We start from the raw sequence: 18,826 nt of genomic DNA on the forward strand, positions 1-18,826 counted from the left end.
GCATAGAGAGCAGAATTGAAAGCAGTATTCCAGAAGTGGTCTAACCAATGTCTTGAACAGCCACAAAAGATATCCCAACTTCTATACTCAATGCACTGACCAATAAAGACAAATGTACCAAATGCCTTCTTCACCACCCTGTCTACCGACAGTCCACTTTCAAGGAACTATGTACCTGCACCCCTTGGTTCCTTTGTTCAGCAACACTCCCCCACGTCCTACTTTTAAGTGTATAAGTCCTAACCTGCTTTGCCCTTCCAAAGGGCTAAATGTCACATTTATTTAAGTTAAACTCCTTCTCGCACTTTTCAACCTATTGGCCTATCTGATTTAGGCCCCACTGTATTTTGACATAATCTTCCTCACTGCCCACGAGACCACTAATTTTGATGTCATCTACAAACTTACCAACTATCCCTCCTATATTCATATCCTAATCATTTATATAAATGATGAAAAGCAGTGGACCCAGCACCGATGCTTGTGTCACACTGCTGGTCACAGGGCTCCAGTCTGACAAGTGACCCTCTACCAGTACTCTCCATCTCCTAACTTCATGCAAATTTTCATTCAAATGGCTAACTCTCCCTGGATTCCACATGATCTAACCTTAATAAGCAGTTCAAAGTTTGTGAGAAGATTTGTAGCTCGGGTGCTCTTTGTTACATGTTAGCCCAAACTGAAGTGAATGTCAGTGAGCAGATTATTGGCAACAACTGCTTGATTGCACAGTCATTATTTGTAATGATTATTGAGAGTAAACATGATGGAGCGCTACTTGATCTGATATACAGTGTTAACAATCCAGTCTCTTTTGACATAAGCTTCTAGGCTGGCTGAGTATTTCCAAACCCTCCTGCTTTTATTTCATAGTTCTAGCTCCTGCAGTGTTTTGATCTTCATCTTGCATCAAGTGGGCCAGTGTTCTATCCAAAACCAACTTCCCAAATTTCATTTTCAACAAGACTTAGAGACGGGACCCAATCTATAAAATGAAAAAGCCTCAGTGGTCTATAAATCAAACTCCAAACTAAACCGTTTGAATTACATCATATTTCTAATGATTGCAAACATTCACCTTTTCCAAACACCTCCTTGACCTTTAAGTTCCATTTCCCTTGAAAGCCACCTCTACTTATAATGGCTTGTAAAATCGCGAGGGGCATAGTTAAGGTGAACAGCAAAAGTCTTCCTGAGGATAGGGGAGTTCAAAACTAGAGGGCATATTTTTAAGGTGAGAGAAGAACCATTTAAATGGGACTTGACAGGCAGTTTTTTCACATGGAGAGTGTTTATATGTGGAATGAATTGTCAGAGGAAGTGGTAGATGCAGGTACAGTTAGAACATTCAAAAGACATTTGTATAGGCACATGGATAGGGAAGGTTTAGAGGGATATTGGCCAAATGCAGACAAGTGGGACTTGTTTAGTTTGGGAAACTTGATGATTTGGACTAAAGGTCTGTGTTGTATGATTCTGTGACTTCGCAACAGGTTAAGGAAGAAGCAGACTTACATTTATGTTGCACCATTCACTAACAGGATGTGCCAGAGAGGTTTGCAGCTATCAGAAGGGCTTTTAAAGTGAAGCTGCTGTTGCAAAGAAGCACGGCAGCCAATTTGTGCACAGCAAGTTGCCATAAAAATCAAAGTTACAATGACCAAATAATCTGATGTTTTCATGTTGTTGTTAATTAAACATTGATCAGAAACTTGTTCCTCTCTCACCAGAAGACTTTGTATCTTCCCCAGTCCACCTAACCCAGTATTTTAAAAGCTGCCAAGGAAGCACTGCATTTTCAATTTTCCCATGTATACCTATAACGTATTGTCTCCAAACACTTCTTCGCTTTCTACTGTCGCTAATTCACTTGAATGCTTGAAAAATTAACTTAGTTTCTCAGTTCTGGTGATTTCATACAGTATTATTACTCATGTACTGGAATATTAGAATAACAATAATCTTCTTACTAAACCGAGACCACTTGTCTTGTAACACATCTGTAGTTTTCTAGTGTCTAATGCTGAAATGATTGACCATTTATATACAATAGTAATTGCCAATATAAATTATCAAGTTTACCAGAGGCTAAAACAGGTACATTTGTTTGGATGGCCATGAGGTTGTACTATTGAACATTCTTATTGCTTATACTTAACGCACTGAAAATCCAATAGGTGGCAGTATAATCACAGAACACAAATGGCTTTGTTTTCGCTAACATTGTAGTTCATTTTTCAGGTAATGCTTGATAGAGGATGTGTGACTTCAGCTGGCATCTTGGTATCAACCCACATACTTTCAGTATAAAGTTCCTACTAATGATTTTGGTATAAATTTTCAACCTACATCTTTTTTACTACAATAAGCGCTTTATATATAATCCCTCTTGTTATTGTTTTAGTTCGAAGTTCGATACTGCATTGCTAGTTTTAAATTCTACTCCTGTAACTTTAATACCATCTCAACTCTGCTGTCCATATCCTTGCTCTTAATATTCAGCCAACATCCTTCTGCTCTTCATCTCCATCTGCTCTCTTAAATTACCTTGATCTTAAAATTCTCATCCTTGTTTACAAATCTCTCTGTTGGCCTTGCCTTTCCCTATGCCCCACAATCCTCTGATGTCTGTGCTGCTCCAAATTTGACTTCCATTTCCCAGGTTTCCATTGCTCCAGCAGTGATGGTCATTGCTTCAACTGCCTTGGCTTAAAGCTCAAATTTTCTCCCTGCCTCTCTTGCTCACTTTCCTCCGTTCAGACGAGCCACTAACCCAACTCCTTGACCAAACCTTTTGTCGTCTACCCTAATGTTTCTCAGTCTCGAAGTCTGTCCTGTGAACCAGCTTGGGATGTTTTACAATGTTAAAGGTGCTTTGTAAACATTTGTTCAGAATTTGAATCCTGTTGAAAAGAGAAAGAGACATGTTGCCTATCTTTTTGCTTTGTACTTATCTGGTCAAATGCAAGAATATCGAGTTTCAAACAATTGCAATAATTGGTTGGCATATCGACACTGTTTTGTCAAAGTGTTGCCAAGGGGTAAGCTGCTATAAGGGTAACAGGATGGTATGGTATAGTCAGTCTGAAAAGACATCCTGCCTAATACATTAGTGAGCTATACTTTTTATGAATATCAGTGCCCGTGTTATGCCACGGTATGTTTCAGTGTTTGGCTGGTGAAATCAAGAAACATATTTCTTCAGTTTGTTCATAATAGGCAGAGTAAGGACTGTACTCACCAGTCCACACTTGCAAAACCGAAAACAACACATTTGCTATTACGTGTGATTTCATGATTGGACAGCACTTGTTCACAATCCTGAGTACATTAATAGCTACACTAAGTAGGGCAGCATGGTGACTCAGTGGTTAGCAGTGCTGCTTCACAGCACCAGGAACCCGGGTTTGATTCCACCTTTGGTTGACTGTCTGTGTGGAGTTTGTCCATTCTCCCAGTGTCTGTGTGGGATTCCTCTGGGTGCTCCAATTTCTTCCTGCTGTCTACGAACGTGCAATTTATGTGGAATGGCCATGCTATTCAATGAATAATCAACTTAAGGTAATCAGTGGAGCAGGTAATGCAGCACATTTACACTTACTAGAAGCACCTTACATTCATACAGAGGAACCTGTTGTGCATAAACAAAAGTAACACATTTAAGTCCTTTATTGAAGTATCAGGAAGCTTAGAGAGCCTACAACTCCCCTTGATTACCACGGTGGCAACACCTTAGCCAATCAGAGTTGACTTGCCAACTAATCCCGACCCTATTCTCGTGTAGTGCAAATTATTGTGGTATTTTGAAATTTGGCATTTTGGCTTTACAAGGATGAGTTGTTATTTTCAGTGTATTTTTACTATTACATTCCATGCTGTAGATATAGTTTCACCCATGCTTTGCGTAGTATGTTCAACTTATACTGTCAGTGTGACAGTTCAGCTTGTAAATTCTATTCTTTACAAAATTCGAGTACTGTGCTCAGTTTAGATCTCCATTTTCAAGGAAAAATATACTTGCCTTGGAGCCAGTTCATTCAATTGATTCCGCGGATGAGAGAAGATAATAGATTGGACCTAGCTTGTTTGGCACTTGAAAGCATGAGAAATGACCTTATTGAAAAATCTATGGTTCTGAAGGGGCTTGACAGGGTAGATAAGGGGAAAAGAATTCTTTTGGCTGAGGAATTTAGAACATAAGTCAAAGTCTCAGGATAAGCGGTTGATCAGTTAACAAGATGAACAGAAGTTTCTCTCTTCGAGTGCTATGAATCTTTCAAATTTGCAGCTCCAGAGGGTTCTGGATGTGACATCATAGAACTTATGCAAGGCAAAGATGGACAGATTTGTGAGCCTCAAGTAATCAAAGACTTTGGAGAGAGGCGGTCACGTGAAACAGGGAAAAAGACCATCGCAGTTGAACTACATGATGAAGCGGATTCTAAAGACTATATTGTCTAGTCCAGCTCCTTTTTCTTGATGTTGTTAGTTTCTTTTAGCATAAATTCAAACAAAGTGGGGAATCTCACGCTGGCTGAGATTCGAAGAATATTAAGAGTCACACTTTGAGAGAGTATCTCACCCTATCCCCTGGAACTCCAAAATAACAACGTGACAATATTTTACAATATGACATAATGCCATATACATGACTGTTCCACATTTATGTTTATGTGAGCATTAAAATGTTAAATTCTTCCACTGAGGATCCTTTGCATTAATTGCACTATTAATCTTGTCACTACATTGCAAATTAAGTTTATTGTCTCTTTCTCAGGATACACTGGTCTGCAATCCTGGCACTGAATGATCCTATTGCCCCCAGCACTAGCCACTACAAAAGTATATAGTGTGAGGGATGTTGGGGGTTGGTTTGAAGGTGCTGGCAAAGCCAACAGGGCCAACAGCAGAATTGTCTTATCAGTCGGAAAAAAGATTTGGAGGTGCTGGTGTTGGACTGAGGTGTTCATATTTTAAAAACACACAACACCCGGGTATAGTCCAACAGGTTTATTTGGAAGCACTAGCTTTTGGAGCGCTGCTCCTTCATCAGGTGGTCATGGATAATACGATTGTAAGGTACAGAATTTATAGCAAAAGGTTACAGTGTGTTGTAACTGAATTTATATATTAAAAAAGACCGGGATTGTTTGTGAAGTCTCTCATCTTTTAGAATGAACATGTTGGTTTCAGTTATTTCATATATAAACCTCAGAACTTTTTTAAAGTTACATTCTCAAGTGAACTGTAACAATTGGTGTCATGTCGTCCCAGATAATGCATTGAAGGTGTGAGGTGCCCTGTGTGAGGCTGTCTGTGCCCCAATCTTCAGACTGATTCTAGTCTAAAAAAGGGATTTACAGAATCTTATATGGATTCATGCAGTTTTTGAGCAAAATAAAATGTAATTCTGCAAGTACAAATTCACCCCATAAACGTGTGTGTGTATGTGTGTGTGCGCGCACGTGCATGTGGGTGTGTGTGCGCGCGTGCATGTGGGTGTGTGTGCGCGCGTGCATGTGGGTGTGTTGTGTGAGGGGGAGTATGAGTGTCTGTGAGAGACTGTGTGTATGTGTAGGTGTGTGAGTGTAAAGGGGTATAAGTCTGTGAGAAAGTGCATGTGTGCAAGCGAGTGTGGGAGTGTATATGTTAGTGTATGAGAGAGCATGTGTATGAGAGAGGGTCTGCGTGAATGTATGGGTCTGTAGGAGTGTGTGTGTGAGTGTGTGTGTGTCTCTGTGTGTGTCTGAGTGAGTGCGTCTCTCTGTAGAATGTCTGTGAGTGTGTGTGTGTGTATCTGTCTATGTGAGTGTGTGTCTGTGTGTGTGTGCCTGTGTGTAGGAGTTTCTGTGTGTGTGTGTGTGTGTGCGTGTGTATGTGTGTCCGCGTGTGTGTGTGTGTAGTGCAGTGGGATCACCTGTAGTGTGACATGAACCAAGGTGCCGGTTGAGGCCCTCCCCTTGAGTACCGTCTTAAGAAGTACGTTAACAGCAAAATTGAGAAGATTGTGGCTCTCTGAAAATGTCACTAGGTGGCAGAATGCATCAGGACATAGCAAAAATGCAACAACTACAAAGTTATTGGCACATGATCTGCTGCTAAAAGAACAGGGATACTAATAGTACTTATCTTTATTTATCCATAAATGTCACAGCAAATTACGACAAGCGCAGGGAGGCAGCGAAATTCAGAAATCCAAAAATAATGTCCCAGTTACCCCAACCCCTTGTTAAACTTCATGAAAACAATATCTAATTGATTGTATTCACTCCAAAATTATTGAAGAGTATGAAGATGTCAGATTTATTAACATAACACATACGAGCTAATGGCATCACAGTATGTTAAATCAGACCATTTCCAGTCTAAGCACCCTTTTAACAATGTGTGAGGTGTTAATTGCAGGAGCCTAAACAAAGCTGAAGTCAATGGAAATCAGAGAGCTGGAAACTGAACTAGACTAACCATAAAAATACTGTGGCTGCAAGAGTAATTCAGAGGCTAATATTCTATAATGATTAACTCACCTCCTCTTTCCTCCAAATTTGGACCACCACTGACAAGGCACAAGTCACAGAAATCTGACGAAATACTAACCAGTTGTCTCAGTGGGTGCAACTGCAAAAGCACTCAAGAAGCAGCAATCCAGCCAGTACAAGCAGCCTTCTTGATTGGCACCCCATCCTCCACCTTGAACATCCACTCCCTTCACTACTAATGCTAAGTGGCAGCAATGGGTGCCACTTACACCAACACAGCCATGCTCCTCAGGCAGTACTTTCTGAAACCAAGACCTGTACCACCGAGGAGCACAATGGCACTGATGCACTTGAAAACAGCCACTTACAGGATCCCCTTCAAGCCACATAAGTTCACCAAGGAGTGGCAGATTGAGTTTAATTGGGATAAATGCGAGGTGCTGCATTTTGGAAATGCAAAATAGGGCAGGTCTTATACACTTAATGTTAAGGTCCTGAGAAGTGTTGCTGAAAAAAGACACCTTGGAGTGCAGGTTCATAGCTCCTTGAAAGTGGAGTCGCAGGTAGATAGGATAGTGAAGAAGACGTTTGGTATACTTTTCTTTATTGGTCGGAGCATCAATGTATAGGATTGAGAGGTCATGTTGCGGCTGTATAGGACATTGGTTAGGCCACTTTTGGAATATTGTGCGCTATTCCGGTCTCCCTCCTGTAGGGGTGAAGTTGTGAAACTTGAAAGGGTTCAGAAAAGATTTACAAGGACGTTGCCAAGACTGGAAGGTTTGAACTATAGGGAGATGCTGAATGGGCTGGGGTTGTTTTCCCTGGAGTGTCGGAGGCTGAGGGGTGACCTTATGGAGGTTTATAAAATCATGAAGGGCATGGATAGGGCAAATAGACAAGGTCTTTTTCCCTGGGTTGGGGGCATAGGTTTAGGATGAGAGGGAAAAAAATTTAAAGGGACATAAGGGCAACCTTTTCATGCAAAGGAAGTGGTGGACGCTGGCACATTTACAGCATTTAAAAGGCATCTGGATGGGTATAAGAATAGGAAGGATTTTGAGGGATGTGGTCAAGTGCAGTCAAAAGGGACTAGATTAGTTTAGGATAGCTGTTTGGCATGGACGAGTTGGACTTTAGGATCCGTTTCCGTGCTGTACATCTCTGTGACTCTATGACTCTACGACACACACCAACCTGACTGGAAACCTTATCACTGTAGTTGGGTCAATATTTTGGAACTCACTTCCTTACAGCACTGTTTGTTTACCCAAACCCCAAAGTCTGCAATAGTTCAAGGACACTGCTTCTCAGGTCCATCTGGGCAATAACTGCAGGCTAGCCAATGATGCTCACATTCTTTTTCAAGCTATAAAGGTATGACCAGATTTCAACAGTTAACTATTATAAATATGACAGTCATTCTTTTCCATGTTAATTGTTGGAGATTTTTAAAATGTAATTTTTCCCCCTTTAATTTTCCATCTTCTATTATAATCCAATCTTTTCATCACTTACTTCAAATTTCTTTCTGTTCTTGATACGGCAGTGAGTTCCCCCATTTTATTCCACACTTTCTTTCCAGTTGTCAGGTAAAGATGTGTAACAGCTGCTTACCCTCTTCACTCAGGTCTCAGATGTCTGGTTTTCCTTACTGCAATGTTATTAGCTCATACTTCCAACAAACTGTCACATCAAAACTTTTGAAAAGTCAAAATGTGTGGTTTAACTCAACACAGATCCTGTTGGATTATTTGTAATGCAAATTGTGGCCTGACTGCAGTAAAATGATCAGAACCTAGAAATATGTTAATTTTCCTTTCACAAAGTATCTTCCTGCACATCTCAGATCCATGTTGTAAGTTAGCATATAGGAGGTATTTTACTTTCAAGAGCAAACACAGCGATCTGATTTTTATCAGACCACCGCATTACAAACTATTTTTTTTCTGTTTCAGTGAAATATCCTATGTTCATTTGAACCTGTTCTTTGTAACTATAATCTTCCATTCCCATAAAGGGGGAATTGAAGGCTTGTAAGGAGTTTCTTTAAATGTACTTGATAGTTTGCAATGTGAGCAACTAGATTAAACAGCTTGAAGTCATAGGTAACATTATGCAGTACAGAGTCAGCAGCAGGCTAAAGCTTATGTGACTCAGAAGGATAATAACCACATTTGAAGACATTTAGCTAAATTAAGGAATGATCCCACAATCAGGTAAGTAAAGTTGAACGTGGGGATTACAAAGATCAATAGTAACATGTGAGAGTTGGAGTAGGTGACAGTACTTGGAATTCCTGAAATGTTACTTACCAACTGTGGCAATGTTTCTTTGCCAAATAAACACCCTCTATGAAATATTCAGTGACATCTGAATATATTATCAACTGTTTGTAGAATTTAAGGAAATGCCCTGTGTAGGTTGTGTAATGGTTGTAACAAGGTCATCCAGGTGGATCTCATAGAATATGATTTCCCTGATTGGGGCTGATAATCCTGTCTAATCAGGGAGCTCTGGCTGACAGATATAAGCAGCGTGTCAGAGGCTCTGTTCACTCTGAGAGCTGGCTATGTGGAAGCCGGATCAGTGTCAAGTACACTGCACGTGTAATTAAATGGTGACTTGTTGACAAGGTACTGACCTCTGTGGAGCTTTTTCACCTTGTTTCTACTGATTGAATGGTACATATTACAGAGAGTTAATACAACTGATCCAGGCACACTGCCTCCTGTGATACAGACCTCAAATACCAAAAGACATGAGAGGGGATTTGGAGTAAGAAGTGAAGAGATAGAGACCTTTTTCACCCAAAAGACACCAGTTAAGAAATGCCACCAGCATTGAAGTGACAATGCAAAAGAAATGCTTGAAGGCACAGTTGGATATTTTTTCGAAAAAGCAAATTGAGGAATATGATAGGTTGGCTGCCTATTTTAAAAAAAAAAGTTTATTTTGATGTTTTCCTGTTTCCAGTTATCCTAGTTATGTGTCACAGACCTCCTCAAGATGTAATGCATCTAATGCTTTTTGTTACACAGCTTTTCAGTGGCATACAACTCATAGTAAAGCACAGAACAGTAGACACCTTAAACAAATGATATGAAACTGAGCCAGTGAAATGATCTAAGTGACTTCAGAATTGCATCAGCAAAATATTGAAATTAGAAGTTTGATAGGAACAAAATAACACAGAGACAGGAGGAGGCTAATTAGTCCCTCACACTTGCTGATTAGGGGAGTCGAATCCCAATTTGGTCGTGATTGAATCTACCTTCATTCCATTGGTCTGCCTTTGATTCATCCCTTGCTAATCTGACCTCATTAAAATCAAGTCATCGCAGTCTGGAAAATTTAAGTTTTTCCACTATTCACAGCCGCTTCGAGAACAGAATTCAGTATTCGCTTCACTTGTACGAAAAAGTGCTTCCTGTTTTCATTCCTGATGCTCTTACTCCAATTTTAGAATTGTGTCTCCTTCTACTCTGATCCTGACTGGAGGAAATAGTTTCTCCATAATCATTGGCTCTCATGATCATTTGTTTAGATCACTTGTCAAGCTTTATACTGAAGGCAATACGAAGCAAGTTTATGCAACCCTGTCCTCACAACCTAACGCCTTTAAGTTGGTTTCATACGACAACACTGCTCCTCCAATACTCCCAAAATGTCTTCCATTTGTTGGACAGACCCTATGGCCTCATACCTTTCTTAGATTCATAGAGTCATACAGCACAGAAACAGGCTCTTCATCCCACCATATCTATGCTGACCAAAAAACACCAAACTACACTTATCCCATTTACCTGCATTTGGCTTAGCCTTGGTCCACATTCCAGATTTCTACCACCCTCTGGATGAAACTTACATCCTCTGGTCTTAAGCATGTCTGACATGGTGAAGAGATTCTCAGAATCTACCCTCTCATAATTTTGTACATCTCAGTCAGATCCCCCTTCAGCCTCCTCTGCTCCAGGTAAAACAAATGCAGTCTATCCAGTCTCACCACATAAGTCTGCCTACTCACTCTCTTGGGTCACCTCCCCACCTGCACCAAAAGTAACAGCTGAGCCACCAACTTTCCTTTAAAACCTGTCCCCCTCTCTCATTCCGGAAGGAAGAGAGCCCCCAACAGGGCAGAAAGAGTCAAAACGGCTAGTGTGCTACCCAACATTGCGCTTCTCACCCCTAATGTGGGGATTACCCTGACTGTCACTGCTCTGAGGGACAGATTGGCCATTTCTGAGCCCCTGGACCGGTATTGGAATCTGCCCTTGACTTGCTGTACCAGGACCCCTGAAGGAAGGACATAGCAACGTGTGGCCATTCAGCCCTTTGAACCTGTTCCGCCATTCAATGAGATCATGGCTGAACCGTGGCCTGAATCCATACACCTGCCTTTGGACCATATCCCTTCATACCTTTGTTTTACAAAACATTATCTATCTCAGATTTAAAATGAACTACTGATCTAACGACATGTGCTGCTTATGGCATAGAGCTCCAAACATCTTCCATTCTATGTGTGCAGAAGTGGCAATTGTCTGCATGGAGTTTGCACATTCTCCCTGTGTCTGCATGGGTTTTCTCCGGGTGCTCTGGTTTCCTCCCACAATCCAAAGATGTGCAGTTTAGGTGAATTGGCCATGCTGAATTGCCCATAGTGATCAGGTTAGGTGCATTAGTCAGGGGTAAATGTAGAATACTGTAATGGGGAATGGGTTTGGGTTGGATACTCTTTGGAGGGATGGTGTGGACTTGTTGGGCTGAAGGGCCTGTTTCCACACTGTAGGGATTCTATTAAAAAAAGTGCTTCTGAGCAACTCTCCTGAATGGTCTGGCCCTAACTTGTAGACTATGCCCCCTAGTTCATAATAAATATCTTTATTGACCTGTCTTTTTCTGTTAATAACCTGAAGGCAACAATCAGATCACTCCTTAACATTCTAAATTCCATAGAAAACAAGTCTAATTTGTGCAATCTCTCCTCATAACTGAAACCCTGAAGACTAGATACCATTCTTCTATACTTATGCTGTACTTCCTCCAACGCAAATATATCCTTCCTAAGGTGTGGTGCCCAGATCTGCTCTCAGTACTCAGAGGTGGACTCGGGTCTAACCAGGATTTTGTGAAGCTGTAGCATAACTTTTGCATCCTTATATCAGTCTTCTAGATATAAAGGCCATCTTGAATTGACAAGTCCTGCTGTCACTCATGGCAAGCTTATTTCATTTGTACCTGTGCTAAATGGCAAAGCAAGACAGGTTTGATATGTGCCTTGTACCTCTAGCTAAGGAGCAAAAAGGCAAGGCAATGCAAGGGAGAGATTCTGCAACCATCAGGAAGGCTCACTGTATGAGACTGTATGCTGTGACAGCAAGCAAAGAGCTTGGAGCTGCAGCCTGGTCCACTCCATGAGCTGGGTCCTTGACTCTGAGCACAAAGTACCCTCCCTGCAGCATGACGATCATGGCTGCTGGTGCAGCCTGAGAGGCAGCACTGAAATGCAAAAACATCTCATATGTAGATTGGAGTTGTGCCATGAGGCTTACTAGAGCCTGGCACATTTTGGATGCCAACGTCTGTGGGTATGATGTGCATGTGGCCAGCACCCATGGACCATGCTCTGAGATGTTGATGTGCAGTGTCCAATCTGAAGGTCCTTTGGAACAATTGGCGATTTGGTTTCCATATTAAGTCCAGCTTGTTTGGCAAGTTTGATAATAGAGAAAGCCGATTATTAATGTCACTAACCCTGAGCCTGAGACCACAAATCATGCAAAGCCTTAATGCTGCCTACTCACTTGGCTCAGGACATCCTCCTACCTACACCAAAAGCCAACCAGGCATTTAACAAGCAATAATTCCCCCTTAAAAGGCAATCTCACCATTTCCTTGCGAAAAAACTCATCATGGAATGGGTGAGTGAATAGTTTAGTGAGTGCCTGATGGGTGAGGTAAGTACAGTAGATGGGTTGGGTGTGTTCTGTTGATTGGAGATTGCGTGAGGAGATTAGGGGTGAGTAAGTAGATGGGTGAGTGGGTTGCTGAGATTGAAGTGATGTTTGGATCAGTTGGTGAGGTCAGTTAGCCCTGACCACCTTCTGCTGCTATTTTTACATAGTTATGTTCTAAAACCATGCTATGCTCACTATTTGAGTTTCTTTACATTTTTTTGCAAACTGGTAAATGCAGAACATGCATGAACACAGGCTGTATTTTCACAATCTTTGTTTAAAAACGTGCTTCAAATTTGTTAAAGCCATAACTGGTGTACCATGATAAATACAGCTGAAAATGGATTATTGTAATATTCAGCATTTAAAATGACAGCCCAAATTCACCACCCGGGTATGAGCTGATTTCAAAGGACAGAAAATTATTTAAATCATAGATAGACCCTATTTACATTGGGGTCAGTCAACTAAATGAGCTGGAGGGCTGTTTTGTGATGCAGAGTGATGCCAACAGTGCAGGTTCAATTCCTGTATCAGCTGAGGTTACAATAAAGTTCCTCCTTCTCAATCTTTCCCCTTACCTGAGGGATAATGACCCACAGAGTAAACAACCACCAATTGTTTCCCTCTAATGAGAGAATAACCCTCTGGAGAATAAGGAGCAGGTACAGAGGTCATCTGAATTTCAGCAATTCAAGGAAAAACTTGGAAAATCTATATATTACCAACAAAATGACTAGATTAATTTGTCCTTGGGTCAGGCTGAGTTTGTGGGTCACACATCATTCTAGCATGTTGTATCTTCAAAAATCCACCACAGTTCGAGTTGCATGGAATGTAATTTGTGTTAACAATTGTTTTCACTAATACTGATTTTTTTTTAGATTACTTACAGTGTGGAAATAGGTCCTTCGGCCCAACAAGTCCACACCGAACCGCCACCCACCCAGACCCATTCCCCTACACCTAACACTACGGGCAACTTAGCATGGCCAATTCACCTAACCCACACATTTTTGGACTGTGGGAGGAAGCTAGAGTAGCTGGAGGAAACCCACGCAGACACAGGGAGAATGTGCAAACTCCACACAGTCAGTTGCCTGAGGCAGGAATTGAACACAGGTCTCTGGTGCTGTGAGGCAGCAGTGCTAACCACTGTGCCACCGTGCACAGGGACATCGAATGGAGAGATGATATATGCTCAACGCCTGTAAATGGATTTAGTGAACCCACACTTGAAGAGACTACAAACCAGAGCAAATTTGAAGCCCTGTATCCTACCTGCCCTTACCATCATTGCAGTTTTCTTGCTGCAAGATCATGACCAGCTCAATTCTGCTTAGTCTGTTTTCTTCCTGGACTATGTAATTTATTTGTACAAAATAACATTTATTTACTGAGAGAAAAAGTAGATTCAAAACTGCTAATAGTCAACATAAAAACAACCTCCGTTATGACTATGAATAAATCTGTCATGTCTAATCTGGAAAGCAATAGTGAATGACCCAGTAAATTTGATGCTGAGAAAGGGAATATTTAATTAATTAAAACAGTTATTTCTCATTTTCATTTTTGCTTGGTTCCCTAACTCATTTTAAAACCTCATTTATCATTCATCACAGCCTACATAATAATAAGAAGTTCCTCAACACTTTGTTATTACATCTTAACTTGTAATTACTGTATTAAGCATGTTACTTCATATTTGGCTATTGGTTACAAGGACATCTGATTGGGTGCTAAATCCCAATTAATGCTGTAGATGATTGAGTCAGTGAATTACTGATTATTTTCATTCACATTATTGCATTCAAGTGACATTACCATCCACCACCTTCAAGTGACTACACAATTATTTTTGGATTGAATGGAACATTACTAGGGTTTTATGTTCTGTTTTACAGGTTAACCATTTCTGCCGAGTGTCCTATGCAACTCGAAGATTTTCCTATGGATGTTCATGCTTGCCCCCTTAAATTTGGAAGCTGTAAGTGCATTTGAAATTGTTGTTGAAAACACAACAGCATAAAATCAGTGAGCATCAGGAGCAGATTATTAATTGTTTTGCGCCACGGTTGTAAAGATCAGGGGCTAGACAGTTTCATGACCTAAATTAGGATGAGATAGTCATCCTGCGTGAAGTTCGTCCAACTTATTTACATCTCTTGAACGACATGGCTGGTGAGATAGTTGATGCATCGATTATCATTTTCCATACCACTCTTGATTTGGGTCAGGTTCCACTAGAATGGAGGATGTCGAATGTAAAGAAAGGGAGACAGAAAGTAGGGAACTACAGGTCACTGAGCTTAACATGCATCATCGAGAAAAAAGTTGGAAGCTATTACTCAATAGGCTAAAGTACTTGTATAAGGTCAAAGTATTCAAGCAAAACTGATGAGCTTTTGTGAAAGGGAAATCAGGTTTAAATTCTTTTATGGGAAGAGAGTGGTGTAGTGGTAAGGTCACTGGATCCATAATCCAGAACTCCAGGTGAATGAGTTTAGGGATGTGGGCTCAAATCCTACCATGGCAAATAGTTAAATTTGAATTAAATAAAAATAGTGAATAAGAAGCTGACCAAATGGTGGCCATGTAGCCGTTGTCAATTGTGACAAAAAATTCTGGTTCACTAATATCCTTAAGGGAAGGAAATCTGGTCTGACCTGCATATGACAATGTGATCAACTCTTAACTGCCCTCAGAGCACTAAGGGCATTAAATCCCTGTCTAACCAGTGATGCCCATATCCCATGAATGCATAATAAAATCGACAGGAGTTCTTTGAGGATAAAGGGAATTCAACAGATACACTGCATCAAATGCTTTGAAATCAAAGTGCCATATCCAAAGGTTATTGTGAAAAATAAAACTCATAGTGGTTAGCATGGATCAAAGTTGGCTGGCTAACAAGAAGCAGAGAGGAAGCATAAATGGGTCGTTTTCAGCTAGGCATGATGTACTCACTGGAATCACGCAGGGACTGGCGCTGGGACCTCAAATATTTTGCAATTTATATAAATGCCTTGGGTGAAGGGACAGAAAATATGGTTAGCAAATGTGCTGAAACACAAAGATAGATCTGGATATACGTTGCGAAGAGGAAATAAGGATGCTGCAAATAATTTGGATGAGTTGAAAAAATTCCAGCAAAGCAAGTATAATGTTGGAAAATGTGAACTTGTCCATTTTGGCAGAAAGAGTAACAAAGCACATTATTGAAATGGTGAGAGACTGTAGACCTCTGAAATGCTGAGGGTTCTGGGTGCTCTAATGCTTAAATCAGAAAAGGTTAGTGTCCCCTTTGGACACCCCACATGAATGTATCTTTCATTTGATCAGAGGTCCATTTGATCATTCTTACTGCACTCTATTTGCCTGCTGGTCAACTCTCGAGGCACCTGAACTATTGTATATGCAGTCCTCTTATCTGACAGATTTGCAGTCACAGACTCTGACCAAATCTGAATCATGACTTAACCTAAGGGGTTCCTTGAAAGTTTAAAAAATCCCTCCTACATTGGTGAACTGCACTAGGTGGAATCTCATTGCCTTCCTGTGGAGAACTTATTCTGACTAAGTTCACGCACAAAAATACAGCACATAATTCGGTGCATTAATAGAATATTATCACTTCCACAGAGCACTGGAAAACAATATACAGTATCAGTCATGTTATTTAGGGAAGGATGTAAATGTGTTGGATATAGGTCTGAGGAGGTTTACCAGACTAATTCCTGGAATAGGTGGGTTATCTTATGAGGAAAGGTTGGACAAGCCAGGCTTGCATCTAATGGAGTACAGAAGAGTAAGAGATGATATGATTGAAACATATAACATCCTGAGGTCTTGACATATTGCATGGACAAAGGATTGTTTTCTTGTGGGAGAGTCAAGAACTAGAGGTCACTGTTTCAAAATTTCAGGTTGCTTATTTAAAACAGATCATGCAAAAAAAAAAAAATTCTGTGAGGGTTAAGAGATTTAGGAACTCTTTTTCAGGTAAGATGTTTGAAGCCGTGTTCTTAAATAATTTTAAAGCAGGAGTGGAGAAATTCATTACAGGCAAGGGAGTGAATGGTAGGCAATGCGGGAATATGGATTTGAGGTTACAATCAGATCAGCCATGTTCTAATTAAATAATGCAGCAGGCCCAATAGGCTGAATGGCCTACTCCTGCTCATTGTATGCATTTTCATTTATCAACAAGAGGTTTACTCATCAAAAGGTGAGACAAGTCCATCATTTTTTTTAATGGACATTGCACCTGGTAAACATCTATAACACATATTTCTATTGGAATCTCCTCATTCAGGTAGCAAAGGGAATGGCGAAAAAGCAGGAATGTGGTATTGAAATAGAAATTTAGCCACCATCATTCTGAATAGGCTACTCCTGCTGCTAGATTCTATGTTTCTGTTGAGAAACTTTGCAGAGATAAGTCAATGCACAATGAACCTGCGATTGAAATCCATCTTGAGAGATGGAGCAAAATAGTTAGTATTAAATCAATTTGCATTTCCACACAACATGCCCAGTATTCATTTTCAATGGTTGCAATAGAAATGGAATATCAGGATCAAACAGCTCATCCAATATTGATTTGTAATTCCTCCTGCAACATATTTCTGTCCCTTTGTTTTTCAAGTTACTGCTTATAACAATCCAAAATCCCTCAAATCCAACAAATTACGTTTTAAAGTCATTTTTAGGTTTGAAGGGGATTATATTGTCCATCCAATCAGAGGATGACATATATGGGCAAAGATATGCTGAAGATATTGCAAAGGAATTTATTTTGCACCTTTAAGATTGTCGAGATGATATATGTTTAATCGCAACCTCAAATGTATGTCTAATGAAGTCCCACAGGCAGCAAAGAGATAAATGACCACTTAATCAGTCCTGCTTCTGTTGTTTGAGGAACATACATTGGCTCAAGACTTAACACAATCCCACTCTTCCTTGGTTTTGAATCCCTGGGTCCAGCAATAATTGGACTTAATAAACTTTTTCTCAAAGATTTCCTAGACTCTCCACAATCTGGATTCCTGTGGTATCCGTGTCAGTCTCTCTAAAAATCGATAGGCTCAGTTTGATTTCATTTTGATGGGAAATCTACATGATGTCCAGATGAGAGAAGTGTAATCTGTAGATTGTGAGAAAAGTCAAGGTGAAGTGAAAAAATGGGACTACTTTGCTTTATTGTTTATTTGCTCAGGAGATATAGCACACAGACAAGACAGTATACATTGACGTTACAGGTGGGAGCCCTTCATCAGGAATTAATCCCAAGGAAGGGCTCTTGCCCGAAATGTCGAGTTTCCTGCTCCTCGGATGCTGCCTGAACTGCTGTGCTTTTCCAGCACCACTCTAATCTTGACTCTAATCTCCAGCATCTGCAGTCCTTACTTTCATCCAGTATACATTGCCCGGCAGAAGCCATTCTTGAACTGTGGTCATCTTTGGTGTGTAGGGATGCCCACAATGCTGTGAAGAAGGGAGTTCTAGTTTTAATCCACCAACAATGAAAGAATGGCAACATGTTTCCAAGATAGGGTGGCGTGTGAATTTGCAAAAGCAAATCCTGTTCTGTTTGCATCTGGGGACAGGGACTGTGTATCTGATTGAAGAAGTTGGAATCAGGATGTGGGGGTAGGGAGGGGGGGTGGTGCATGCAACCACCATATACTTGCTGCCATCTAAGTGGCAAAGAACACAAAAATGTCTGAAAAGAATGAGCCTTAATTTCCCCACAATGAGGGTGAGTAAAAAGTTTCAGTACAAAATTATACTAAAGGGATTTGAAGAAACAGCAGATGACATTTCAGATGAATATGTAGAAGGATTGCAGAAAGGTGATGAAAAGCTGCAATACATAAAGAAAACTTTGTGCAGAGTGAACAATGTTTGCAAATTCACTGAAGTTCAACAAAAGAGAATGGCAAATTGAAAACAAGACTGGGAATTTGCCCAAAACGCTGATTTTCTTGCTCCTCGGATACAGCCTGACCAGCTGTGCTTTTCCAGTACCACTCTAATCTAGACTCTGATCTCCAGCATCTGCTGTCCTCACTTTCACCCTGCGAATTTGATGGAAGATGAATCTCCTTTCTGACTTTAACATTTGTAATTGTTTGTGTGAAATTGACACGATAAATATTTCAAGCTAGAGGCCTATAAATAATCTTTCATGTAATTAATAATTAATATCAGTTGAAATAATTGCATATGTTTAAAAAGTGAAATAAACTAGGTCACTTAATTATACAAAATGCTAATTAAATATGAAGCACAAAGTGAGATGGTCGATAGTATCGACAGAGAGTGCTACATCTGTAACGTGAGAGAACAGTGTGACTGAGACAGCCTCGCGTGCCGTTGAGA

The 18,826-nt window shown here is 40.4% G+C and overlaps 1 protein-coding gene across 1 annotated transcript in view; it reads left to right on the forward strand.

Annotated features, from left to right (window-relative positions):
- gabra5 (gamma-aminobutyric acid type A receptor subunit alpha5) overlaps positions 1-18,826 on the forward strand; it is a 112,825-nt gene that overhangs the window by 26,824 nt on the left and 67,175 nt on the right. The window contains 1 exon segment of the mRNA XM_043692281.2: positions 14,344-14,426. Coding sequence (XP_043548216.2) covers positions 14,344-14,426 — 83 coding nt within the window.

The sequence above is a fragment of the Chiloscyllium plagiosum genome, unplaced genomic scaffold (genome assembly GCF_037043375.1).
Source record: "Chiloscyllium plagiosum isolate Xiang-an unplaced genomic scaffold, Cpla_swu_hap1 HiC_scaffold_6, whole genome shotgun sequence".
NCBI lineage: Eukaryota > Metazoa > Chordata > Chondrichthyes > Orectolobiformes > Hemiscylliidae > Chiloscyllium > Chiloscyllium plagiosum.